At 47.7% G+C, this 13,955-nt stretch overlaps 1 protein-coding gene across 5 annotated transcripts in view; it reads right to left on the bottom strand.

Annotated features, from left to right (window-relative positions):
• Positions 1-391: 391 nt before the first annotated feature.
• The window catches only part of NTNG2 (netrin G2), a 140,468-nt gene continuing 126,904 nt past the window's right edge, over positions 392-13,955 (bottom strand). For all 5 annotated transcript variants that reach the window (XM_088447045.1, XM_088447046.1, XM_088447044.1 and 2 more), the window contains 2 exons: positions 13,714-13,848; positions 392-1,808 (listed from right to left, as the gene is read on the bottom strand). In XM_088447045.1, coding sequence (XP_088303171.1) covers positions 1,594-1,808; positions 13,714-13,848 — 350 coding nt within the window. In that variant the 3' untranslated portion in view covers positions 392-1,593. The remainder of the gene's footprint in view (positions 1,809-13,713; positions 13,849-13,955) is intronic.

Raw genomic sequence — 13,955 nt, forward strand, 5'->3', positions numbered from 1 at the left:
AAGTTGGAGTACAGTCCCTTCATAGTGGAACTAACCACAAAATATCCATTCATGCAGTGAGTGCTTCCTCCTCTCTCCAGTATTATATACTGATTCCAGTTCAATGCCTGATAGAATCACAGCAAATATAAATTGTGCAATTACTGAAATGTTCTGATTGGATTTTAAAGGTTGAGTCGGACTCCCGCAGCCATATGTGTACCTGTAGCACAACTGGCAGGGATGAAGAGGGTAACCCATTGTAAGAGTTGAAAAAAAAAAAAAGAAATATGGCAAGGTGCATTGAGCAACTCCAATCATTTTCTTATTTAATGAACTGATTTCATATGTAAGGAAACCCAGAGTACAGTTTACTTTTAACCAAACAAAAAGTGGTTTAATTCGACCATAAAATACTAATATCGTAGCGGTATCTCAAATGGAGGCTTTACATAATGAGAGGCAGCACGCAATGACCGGTGTTAATACACAATTTCTTTACTTTGGATAATTCTCAACATGTCCAAGTCTTTAGGATAAAGTGTTCTCTGTGTTTTTAATATAACATTTAAATCGAAACAAAAATAATTCTCTACAAAAAAAAAAAAATTCAATATACAATATATATCGATAGGCTTTGTTTTCTCTTATTTTGCCCTGCAATATTTTTCTTTTATATTTGATCCTGTCCACCTGAAGGGAGCCGTTCTCCATGACCTGTACCGAGTTCTCTGTGCTTCCCAAACCCCCCTCCCCTTCCCCAGCCGAAAACTTCCTAAGCACGAAGATCAATGAATTGTGTGTCACAGTGACCGTGAGAATATCATACACTAAAATTATAGGTAGAAACATAAAACTGTATATATATATATATTTTTTAAATAAAATATATTGGGGGCTCAATAATTTGGACTGTACGATTAGAAATTGATTTCCCCCCCAAATACCCAGCTGGGTTTGTATAGGGGCAAATTTGTCATCACACAAAGAAACAGCGAACAGTCAAGAGCCAATGAGTTTTGATTCCGATGCTTTTCCCCCCGTCCCCACAGGAAATCCTGTGGTGGGGGTCATCTTAGAAGACCATCTATACTTTTGTGTCTATCCTGTGTTTTTGGCACGGAGTCCATGGTAATATGAAAAAGCCTTGTGGTCGGTGATCTCCCTTTGCAAGACATATCTTCGTTATAAGTGTGTGCCCCCCCCCCTATTTATATTAAATGGGGGGTGGGCTTAATGTGACATCCACCTTGTATTATTCAGCACTAACTCAGCTGGTGCTTGCTCGAACTGCCACCTACTGTACCAAGAATCAAAAGCGTGGATAGATATTGCCACTAACAGATTTAGTTCAAGTTGACGTGGACTGCACTACGGTCCCGTAAGGACAACATTCTTCCACCCGAGGACTGCAGTGGTGTATATCTCCATACTGTTTGCAATAACATGGGCTCTCCCAAGCTCTCTCTACCAAAGTCCCATGCGGAAATAAGGCACTGCAGTAGTTGAGTTATCATTACAGACCCTCCCCCGTTTGTTGGAGTTTCCTCACAAGGGGATTGCTTGACTTGTAAACACCTCCTGCAGTGTGCTCAGCCATTGGATACTCGTGGTTTAAATGCCTTGTAAGCTCATTAGGAGTGTAGAAATAAGGAGCAGGGCGGAGGAAACCAGGGCGTTGCAGGCGGAGTCACAGTTCCTGTGGGTGGAGTCGCATCTGGCATCCTGGCATAGTGCTCCTTTAAAGCCAGAGGGGCACAAGCACCGCTGTCCGTGGTGGCAGGTCCCACCGTTCTGGCAAATCAACAGTTCTTCATCGCACACATTAGCTGGAAAAGAAACAATGTGTTAGCAAGAGAGCTGACATTCTAAACTCATACTCGTACGTCACACCCATGGGCGTATCTATAATGGGTGCAGGGTGTACGGTGCACACGGGCCTCTGGGTCCAGGAGGGCCCACACCACACACCCTGCACCCATATTGTTATACTTATCTGTCCGTTGTCTCCACAGTGCTGTGACTCACGCATTGCGGGGTTGATGTCTACGGGGATAAGGCACGGGGGCCAATTTCCCGGAGACCCATGCATATGCTATATATTCTGGCACCGAGCTACGGATTCTACTGCACCGCCAGAGAGGTTGGGGCCCGCACTGAGGGCCTGATTCAGAGACAGACGCTAACGCCCATGGTTAGATTCCATCCAAGGTCTTATCTGTGTTGAGTTTGCATGTTCTCCCCATGTTTGTGCGGGTTATCTCCGGGTGCTTCGATCTCCTACAGTCCAAAATTATACTGTAGGTTAAATGGCTGCTGACTTTAATGGACGCTAACGGGTGTGGTAGGGGATTTATACATCTCCAATGGGGCAGGGACTGATGTAATATGGTGACAGTCTATATAGATTATCAATGATAAATAATATAGATAATATTAAATGAATACCTGTAAATTGCATTTTTTTCAGGTACAACTTTCTATATAGAATTCAAATGTTTATACAATTTAAGATTCTTCTGACATCCCTGTATCAATTTGCAACGGTAATTTGTTATCGTAATTTTCTATGTTCCAGAAATTTATCGTCCCATGGGCCTGATATAAACATCATTTAAACTCTTCATTTAGGTCAAAAAGGCATAAATCTTCTAACACAGCAGAGCAAAGGGCAGTCTACAGCCTGAGCAGATTTAATGTGTCTGTGTTACTTAATCACTCGCCTGTAAAGGTCTCGCACACAACTCATCTCTCCAGAACACGGGAATCATATGCTAGACAGCCCGGCAGTGAGTGATTCCTCCTCTTTCCAGAACGTAGAAATCATATGCTAGACAGCCCGGCAGTGAGTGATTCCTTCTCTCTCCAGAACGTGGGAATCATATGCTAGACAGCCCGGCAGTGAGTGATTCCACCTCTCTCCGGAACACGGGAATCATATACTAGACAGCCCGGCAGTGAGTGATTCCTCACCTTTCCAGAACGTGGGAATCATATACTAGACAGCCCGGCAGTGAGTGATTCCTCCTCTTTCCAGAACGTGGGAATCATATGCTAGACAGCCCGGCAGTGAGTGATTCCTTCTCTCTCCAGAACGTGGGAATCATATGCTAGACAGCCCGGCAGTGAGTGATTCCACCTCTCTCCGGAACACGGGAATCATATACTAGACAGCCCGGCAGTTAGTGATTCCTTCTCTCTCCAGAACGTGGGAATCATATGCTAGACAGCCCAGCAGTGAGTGATTCCTCCTCTCTCCAGAACACGGAATCATATACTAGACAGCCCGGCAGTGAGTGATTCCTTCTCTCTCCAGAACACGTGAATCATATGCTAGACAGCCCGGCAGTGAGTGATTCCTCCCCAAAGGGCAGTCTACAGCCTGAGCAGATTTAATGTGTCTGTGTTACTTAATCACTCGCCTGTAAAGGTCTCGCACACAACTCATCTCTCCAGAACACGGGAATCATATGCTAGACAGCCCAGCAGTGAGTGATTCCTCCTCTCTCCAGAACACGGGAATCATATACTAGACAGCCCGGCAGTGAGTGATTCCTTCTCTCTCCAGAACGTGGGAATCATATGCTAGACAGCCCGGCAGTGAGTGATTCCTCCTCTCTCCAGAACACGGGAATCATATACTAGACAGCCCGGCAGTTAGTGATTCCTCCTCTGTCCAGAACACGGGAATCATATGCTAGACAGCCCAGCAGTGAGAGATTCCTCCTCTCTCCGGAACACGGGAATCATATACTAGACAGCCCGGCAGTGAGTGATTCCTCCTCTCTCCAGAACGTAGGAATCATATGCTAGACAGCCCGGCAGTGAGTGATTCCTCCTCTCTCCGGAACACGGGAATCATATACTAGACAGCCCGGCAGTGAGTGATTCCTCCTCTCTCCAGAACTTGGGAATCATATACTAGACAGCCCAGCAGGGAGTGATTCCTCATCTCTCCAGAACTTGGGAATCATATACTAGACAGCCCGGCAGTTAGTGATTTCTTCTTTGTCTAGAACACAGGAATCATATACTAGACAGCCCGGCAGTGAGTGATTCCTCCTCTCTCCGGAAGACGGGAATCATATACTAGACAGCCCGGCAGTGAGTGATTCCTCCTCTCTCCAGAACACGGGAATCATATACTAGACAGCCCAGCAGGGAGTGATTCCTCATCTCTCCAGAACTTGGGAATCATATACTAGACAGCCCGGCAGTTAGTGATTTCTTCTTTGTCTAGAACACAGGAATCATATACTAGACAGCCCGGCAGTGAGTGATTCCTCCTCTCTCCGGAACACGGGAATCATATACTAGACAGCCCGGCAGTGAGTGATTCCTCCTCTCTCCAGAATGCGGGAATCATATACTAGTCAGCCCGGCAGTGAGTGATTCCTCATCTCTCCAGAATGCGGGAATCATATACTAGACAGCCCGGCAGTGAGTGATTCCTCCTCTCTCCAGAACACGGGAATCATATACTATACAGCCCGGCAGTGAGTGATTCCTCCTCTGTCCAGAACACAGGAATCATATACTAGACAGCCCGGCAGTGAGTGATTCCTCCTCTCTACAGAACGCGGGAATCATACACTAGACAGCCCGGCAGTGAGTGATTCCTCCTCTCTCCAGAACACGGGAATCATATACTATACAGCCAGGCAGTGAGTGATTTCTTCTTTGTCCAGAACACAGAAATCATATACTAGACAGCCCGGCAGAGAGTGATTCCTTCTCTCTCCAGAACACAGGAATCATATACTAGACAGCCCGGCAGTGAGTGATTCCTCTTCTCTCCAGAACACCGGAATCATATAATAGACAGCCCGGCAATGAGTGATTCCTCCTCCCTCCAGAATGCGGGAATCATATACTAGACAGCCCGGCAGTGAGTGATTCCTCCTCTCTCCAGAACACGGGAATCATATACTAGACAGCCCGGCAGTGAGTGATTCCTCACCTTTCCAGAACTTGGGAATCATATACTACACAGCCCAGCAGTGAGTGATTCCTCCTCTCTCCAGAACACGGGAATCATATACTAGACAGCCCGGCAGTGAGTGATTCCTCACCTTTCCAGAACTTGGGAATCATATACTAGACAGCCCGGCAGTGAGTGATTCCTCCTCTCTCCAGAACACGGGAATCATATACTAGACAGCCCGGCAGTGAGTGATTCCTCCTCTCTCCAGAAGGTGGGAATCATATACTAGACAGCCCGGCAGTGAGTGATTCCTCACCTTTCCAGAACTTGGGAATCATATACTAGACAGCCCGGCAGTGAGTGATTCCTCCTCTCTCCAGAACACGGGAATCATATACTAGACAGCCCGGCAGTGAGTGATTCCTCCTCTCTCCAGAACACGGGAATCATATACTAGACAGCCCGGCAGTGAGTGATTCCTCCTCTCTCCAGAACACGAGAATCATATACTAGACAGCCCGGCAGTGAGTGATTCCTCCTCTCTCCAGAACACGGGAATCATATACTAGACAGCCCGGCAGTGAGTGATTCCTCACCTTTCCAGAACTTGGGAATCATATACTAGACAGCCCGGCAGTGAGTGATTCCTCCTCTCTCCAGAACACGGGAATCATATACTAGACAGCCCGGCAGTGAGTGATTCCTCCTCTCTCCAGAACGTGGGAATCATATACTAGACAGCCCGGCAGTGAGTGATTCCTCACCTTTCCAGAACTTGGGAATCATATACTAGACAGCCCGGCAGTGAGTGATTCCTCCTCTCTCCAGAACACGGGAATCATATACTAGACAGCCCGGCAGTGAGTGATTCCTCCTCTCTCCAGAAGGTGGGAATCATATACTAGACAGCCCGGCAGTGAGTGATTCCTCACCTTTCCAGAACTTGGGAATCATATACTAGACAGCCCGGCAGTGAGTGATTCCTCCTCTCTCCAGAACACGGGAATCATATACTAGACAGCCCGGCAGTGAGTGATTCCTCCTCTGTCCAGAACACGGTAATCATATACTATACAGCCCGGCAGTGAGTGATTCCTCCTCTCTCCAGAACGTGGGAATCATATACTAGACAGCCCGGCAGTGAGTGATTCCTCCTCTTTCCAGAACGTGGGAATCATATGCTAGACAGCCCGGCAGTGAGTGATTCCTTCTCTCTCCAGAACGTGGGAATCATATGCTAGACAGCCAGGCAGTGAGTGATTCCTCCTCTCTCCGGAACACGGGAATCATATACTAGACAGCCCGGCAGTGAGTGATTCCTTCTCTCTCCAGAACGTGGGAATCATATGCTAGACAGCCCAGCAGTGAGTGATTCCTCCTCTCTCCAGAACACGGGAATCATATGCTAGACAGCCCGGCAGTGAGTGTTTCCTCCCCAAAGGGCAGTCTACAGCCTGAGCAGATTTAATGTGTCTGTGTTACTTAATCACTCGCCTGTAAAGGTCTCGCACACAACTCATCTCTCCAGAACACGGGAATCATATGCTAGACAGCCCAGCAGTGAGTGATTCCTCCTCTCTCCAGAACACGGGAATCATATACTAGACAGCCCGGCAGTGAGTGATTCCTTCTCTCTCCAGAACATGGGAATCATATGCTAGACAGCCCGGCAGTGAGTGATTCCTCCTCTCTCCTGAACACGGGAATCATATACTAGACAGCCCGGCAGTGAGTGATTCCTCCTCTCTCCAGAACATGGGAATCATATACTAGACAGCCCGACAGTTAGTGATTCCTCCTCTGTCCAGAACACGGGAATCATATGCTAGACAGCCCAGCAGTGAGTGATTCCTCCTCTCTCCGGAACACTGGAATCATATACTAGACAGCCCGGCAGTGAGTGATTCCTCCTCTCTCCAGAACGTAGGAATCATATGCTAGACAGCCCGGCAGTGAGTGATTCCTCCTCTCTCCGGAACACGGGAATCATATACTAGACAGCCCGGCAGTGAGTGATTCCTCCTCTCTCCAGAACTTGGGAATCATATACTAGACAGCCCAGCAGTGAGTGATTCCTCATCTCCAGAACTTGGGAATCATATACTAGACAGCCCGGCAGTTAGTGATTTCTTCTTTGTCCAGAACACAGGAATCATATACTAGACAGCCCGGCAGTGAGTGATTCCTCCTCTCTCTGGAACACGGGAATCATATACTAGACAGCCCGGCAGTGAGTGATTCCTCCTCTCTCCAGAACACGGGAATCATATACTAGCCAGCCCGGCAGTGAGTGATTCCTCCTCTCTCCAGAACGCGGGAATCATATACTAGTCAGCCTGGCAGTGAGTGATTCCTCATCTCTCCAGAACACGGGAATCATATACTAGACAGCCCAGCAGTGAGTGATTCCTCCTCTCTCCAGAACTTGGGAATCATATACTAGACAGCCCAGCAGTGAGTGATTCCTCCTTTCTCCAGAATGCGGGAATCATATACTAGACAGCCCGGCAGTGAGTGATTCCTCCTCTCTCCAGAACACGGGAATCATATACTATACAGCCCGGCGGTGAGTGATTCCTCCTCTGTCCAGAACACAGGAATCATACACTAGACAGCCCGGCAGTGAGTGATTCCTCCTCTCTACAGAACGCGGGAATCATATACTATACAGCCAGGCAGTGAGTGATTTCTCCTCTCTCCAGAACACGGGAATCATATACTATACAGCCAGGCAGTGAGTGATTTCTTCTTTGTCCAGAACACAGAAATCATATACTAGACAGCCCGGCAGTGAGTGATTCCTTCTCTCTCCAGAACACAGGAATCATATACTAGACAGCCCGGCAGTGAGTGATTCCTCTTCTCTCCAGAACACGGGAATCATATAATAGACAGCCCGGCAGTGAGTGATTCCTCCTCTGTCCAGAAGGTGGGAATCATATACTAGACAGTTCGGCAGTGAGTGATTCCTCCTCTCTCCAGAAGGTGGGAATCATATACTAGACAGCCCGGCAGTGAGTGATTCCTTCTCTCTCCAGAACGTGGGAATCATATGCTAGACAGCCCGGCAGTGAGTGATTCCTCCTCTCTCCAGAACACGGGAATCATATACTAGACAGCCCGGCAGTGAGTGATTCCTCCTCTCTCCAGAACACGGGAATCATATACTAGACAGCCCGGCAGTTAGTGATTCCTCCTCTGTCCAGAACACGGGAATCATATGCTAGACAGCCCAGCAGTGAGTGATTCCTCCTCTCTCCGGAGCACGGGAATCATATACTAGACAGCCCGGCAGTGAGTGATTCCTCCTCTCTCCAGAACGTAGGAATCATATGCTAGACAGCCCGGCAGTGAGTGATTCCTCCTCTCTCCGGAACACGGGAATCATATACTAGACAGCCCGGCAGTGAGTGATTCCTCCTCTCTCCAGAACTTGGGAATCATATACTAGACAGCCCAGCAGTGAGTGATTCCTCATCTCTCCAGAACTTGGGAATCATATACTAGACAGCCCGGCAGTTAGTGATTTCTTCTTTGTCCAGAACACAGGAATCATATACTAGACAGCCCGGCAGTGAGTGATTCCTCCTCTCTCTGGAACACGGGAATCATATACTAGACAGCCCGGCAGTGAGTGATTCCTCCTCTCTCCAGAACACGGGAATCATATACTAGACAGCCCGGCAGTGAGTGATTCCTCCTCTCTCCAGAACGCGGGAATCATATACTAGTCAGCCTGGCAGTGAGTGATTCCTCATCTCTCCAGAACACGGGAATCATATACTAGACAGCCCGGCAGTGAGTGATTCCTCCTCTCTCCAGAACTTGGGAATCATATACTAGACAGCCCAGCAGTGAGTGATTCCTCCTTTCTCCAGAATGCGGGAATCATATACTAGACAGCCCGGCAGTGAGTGATTCCTCCTCTCTCCAGAACACGGGAATCATATACTATACAGCCCGGCGGTGAGTGATTCCTCCTCTGTCCAGAACACAGGAATCATACACTAGACAGCCCGGCAGTGAGTGATTCCTCCTCTCTACAGAACGCGGGAATCATATACTATACAGCCAGGCAGTGAGTGATTTCTCCTCTCTCCAGAACACGGGAATCATATATTATACAGCCAGGCAGTGAGTGATTTCTTCTTTGTCCAGAACACAGAAATCATATACTAGACAGCCCGGCAGTGAGTGATTCCTTCTCTCTCCAGAACACAGGAATCATATACTAGACAGCCCGGCAGTGAGTGATTCCTCTTCTCTCCAGAACACGGGAATCATATAATAGACAGCCCGGCAGTGAGTGATTCCTCCTCTGTCCAGAAGGTGGGAATCATATACTAGACAGTTCGGCAGTGAGTGATTCCTCCTCTCTCCAGAAGGTGGGAATCATATACTAGACAGCCCGGCAGTGAGTGATTCCTCACCTTTCCAGAACTTGGGAATCATATACTAGACAGCCCGGCAGTGAGTGATTCCTCCTCTCTCCAGAACACGGGAATCATATACTAGACAGCCCGGCAGTGAGTGATTCCTCCTCTCTCCAGAACGTGGGAATCATATACTAGACAGTCCGGCAGTGAGTGATTCCTCACCTTTCCAGAACTTGGGAATCATATACTAGACAGCCCGGCAGTGAGTGATTCCTCCTCTCTCCGGAACACGGGAATCATATACTAGACAGCCCGGCAGTGAGTGATTCCTCCTCTCTCCAGAAGGTGGGAATCATATACTAGACAGCCCGGCAGTGAGTGATTCCTCACCTTTCCAGAACTTGGGAATCATATACTAGACAGCCCGGCAGTGAGTGAGTCCTCCTCTGTCCAGAACACGGTAATCATATACTATACAGCCCGGCAGTGAGTGATTCCTCCTCTCTCCAGAAGGTGGGAATCATATACTAGACAGCCCGGCAGTGAGTGATTCCTCACCTTTCCAGAACTTGGGAATCATATACTATACAGCCCGGCAGTGAGTGATTCCTCCTCTGTCCAGAACGTGGGAATCATATACTAGACAGCCCGGCAGTGAGTGATTCCTCACCTTTCCAGAACTTGGGAATCATATACTAGACAGCCCGGCAGTGAGTGATTCCTCCTCTCTCCAGAACACGGGAATCATATACTAGACAGCCCGGCAGTGAGTGATTCCTCACCTTTCCAGAACTTGGGAATCATATACTAGACAGCCCGGCAGTGAGTGATTCCTCCTCTCTCCAGAACACGGGAATCATATACTAGACAGCCCGGCAGTGAGTGATTCCTCCTCTCTCCAGAACGTGGGAATCATATACTAGACAGTCCGGCAGTGAGTGATTCCTCACCTTTCCAGAACTTGGGAATCATATACTAGACAGCCCGGCAGTGAGTGATTCCTCCTCTCTCCGGAACACGGGAATCATATACTAGACAGCCCGGCAGTGAGTGATTCCTCCTCTCTCCAGAAGGTGGGAATCATATACTAGACAGCCCGGCAGTGAGTGATTCCTCACCTTTCCAGAACTTGGGAATCATATACTAGACAGCCCGGCAGTGAGTGATTCCTCCTTTCTCCAGAATGCGGGAATCATATACTAGACAGCCCGGCAGTGAGTGATTCCTCCTCTCTCCAGAACACGGGAATCATATACTATACAGCCCGGCGGTGAGTGATTCCTCCTCTGTCCAGAACACAGGAATCATACACTAGACAGCCCGGCAGTGAGTGATTCCTCCTCTCTACAGAACGCGGGAATCATATACTATACAGCCAGGCAGTGAGTGATTTCTCCTCTCTCCAGAACACGGGAATCATATACTATACAGCCAGGCAGTGAGTGATTTCTTCTTTGTCCAGAACACAGAAATCATATACTAGACAGCCCGGCAGTGAGTGATTCCTTCTCTCTCCAGAACACAGGAATCATATACTAGACAGCCCGGCAGTGAGTGATTCCTCTTCTCTCCAGAACACGGGAATCATATAATAGACAGCCCGGCAGTGAGTGATTCCTCCTCTGTCCAGAAGGTGGGAATCATATACTAGACAGTTCGGCAGTGAGTGATTCCTCCTCTCTCCAGAAGGTGGGAATCATATACTAGACAGCCCGGCAGTGAGTGATTCCTCACCTTTCCAGAACTTGGGAATCATATACTAGACAGCCCGGCAGTGAGTGATTCCTCCTCTCTCCAGAACACGGGAATCATATACTAGACAGCCCGGCAGTGAGTGATTCCTCCTCTCTCCAGAACGTGGGAATCATATACTAGACAGTCCGGCAGTGAGTGATTCCTCACCTTTCCAGAACTTGGGAATCATATACTAGACAGCCCGGCAGTGAGTGATTCCTCCTCTCTCCGGAACACGGGAATCATATACTAGACAGCCCGGCAGTGAGTGATTCCTCCTCTCTCCAGAAGGTGGGAATCATATACTAGACAGCCCGGCAGTGAGTGATTCCTCACCTTTCCAGAACTTGGGAATCATATACTAGACAGCCCGGCAGTGAGTGAGTCCTCCTCTGTCCAGAACACGGTAATCATATACTATACAGCCCGGCAGTGAGTGATTCCTCCTCTCTCCAGAAGGTGGGAATCATATACTAGACAGCCCGGCAGTGAGTGATTCCTCACCTTTCCAGAACTTGGGAATCATATACTATACAGCCCGGCAGTGAGTGATTCCTCCTCTGTCCAGAACACCGGAATCACATACTAGGCAGCCCGGTAGTGAGTGATTCCTTCTCTCTCCAGAACACGTGAATCATATACTAGGCAGCCCAGCAGTGAGTGATTCCTTCTCTGATTCTTCTGTTTCGCATTGTCCATTGGCTGCTTTTAGTACTCATGGGATCTATCACAATCATCACACCATTCGGGTGTGGTATATTATGTCGACACGAGCATGTCTACACAGCTTTATTGTCGCCACTGAACATCTCAACATGTTCATGATGTCTTCATTAACTGTCGACATTCAGCATGTTGACACTGTTGAAATGTCGACACTCTGTTTTTAGTGTCATTTTATCCCAAACCGTAATAGGAATGTCAACATCATCAATATCGACCTTTTGCTGTCAACTTTGTGACTGTCTGAATAGTGACTGCATACCCACCATTCTTTATCAACTTCATAGCCAACATGACCACATTATTACACACTGAGCATCATATGTACACCCAGAACAAAAAGAGTTTACTATTATTATTTTTTTTACTTATTTATCATTTAACTAAACACAGTTCTGGGCATAGAGTAGGAATTTTATGAGGAGGTTGCCCTCTAGCGGCTGGTCTAAATTTGTCACTGTTTTGTAGTATACCGTCTGTCAGCCCTGGCACTTCCATAATGCAGCTAGAGTAGTAAGTGTACTGCACCACCTTCGCACTCTGTAACTATGTGTGCTGTACTGCTCTATACGGGGCTCAGCAGAGTATTGTGGTAACTAGGATGCTCTTTATATGGATTGACAATAACCAGAATGTTCTCTGAGTGGTCACTCAGATGTTCTCTGTATTGTGTGGTAGTCACTGGAATGTTCTATATGGTATGGTGGTCACTGGAATACTCTCTGTGTTGTATGATGGTCACTAAGATGTTTTCTATGTTATGGTGGTCGCTATGATGCTCTCTTAATGGTATGGAAGCCACGGGGAGGCTCTCTGTATTGTTTATAAGTCCCTGAAATACCTGCTATTGTTATGTTCATTGGTCTTGCCTAACACCAATGTAGCTAACGATAATGACTAGCTACCTACTTTATGTTGTCCACACCTACATTTCGATTAAGTCTCATGCGGCCACTTTCAGAATTTCTTCAAGGATCACTTTAGTTCCGAATCCGCCCTGATAAAGGAACACAGGGCCTGATTCAGAGCCGCTCGTAAGCGGCCGCTCGTTCGCACCGAGCGATGTTCGCACATCTGCGCATGCATATGGGTCGTAATGCGCATGCGCCAACCAGTCAGTGCGGTCGGAAATCGTGTGCTCGCAAAATAGCGAGTGCCTGCTAATTTGAGTGACAGGATTGAGGCGTTTGTGGGTGATAACAGGGGAAGGTGCTTGAAAACGGGGAGTGGAGATCCGAACGCAGGCGTGCCAAACGGTCAAAACGGGCGTTTAATGGGAGTGCATCATTAACAAAGCAGCGTCATCGACCACGTCACTTGGTTGTCTCTTAGCCTGAACTGTTCGCATGATTGCGGTAGGAAAATCCAACCATGAGCACTGCGAGCAGTTCAGACGCCTTTCGATGTACTCGATTAATCTAATAAATAGCGGAGATGACGTAAGATGCGAACGGCCAGGGGGCGTCTTTACAAAATAGCGAGCGCATATTTCGTTCTCTTGCTCAGACATAGAGGCGTCAACAGACTGCAAAGAGCGAGCACTCTATTTAAATATCCGGACCCTTTTTCTGAACGAGCGAGCGCAAATAGCGTCCGGCTCTGAATCAGGCCCACAATCTGTACAGAGGTCCTACTTTAAGATGTGTGTTACTAATATTATTTATATCGCCCCAACATATTATGCAATGAACTTACCACTGTATAGCTTACAATATTATTTCCCTACCACAGGCCATACCCTTAGGACTGATGGTTTTGCAAGTCAGTTAACCCAAGAGCATGTATTATACCACGAGAGGAAAGCTGATCATCCAGGGGATACCCCACATAACGGGGAAGACATACAAGCTCCAAGCCGATAGCCCCCTGGTCAGTTGTACCAAGGAACCTTGTAATTTGAGGCAGCAATGCTAACCACTGTGATTAAATTTTCATGTGCCCACGTTCCGTGACAGGCTAACAGAGGACACTACTTACGTTGGCAGCCTTGCCTCCAGTGGTAACCCAGCAGGCACTCATCACACTTCGTACCGGTGGCTCCTGGCCGGCACACACAGTCGCCAGTTTCGTTGCAGCGTTCATGTTCGGATCCATGCTGGTTACAGTTACATTCTGTAAGGACAGACAGGCCTATTTAATGGTAGGACACATAAAGTAATGTCAGTACTGATATATGCATACATTATAACCTACAGATTGACAGGAAAGGTACGCGTCAC

This window comes from Taudactylus pleione, unplaced genomic scaffold, assembly GCF_031769625.1.
Source record: "Taudactylus pleione unplaced genomic scaffold, aTauple2 ptg000412l, whole genome shotgun sequence".
Classification (NCBI taxonomy): domain Eukaryota; kingdom Metazoa; phylum Chordata; class Amphibia; order Anura; family Myobatrachidae; genus Taudactylus; species Taudactylus pleione.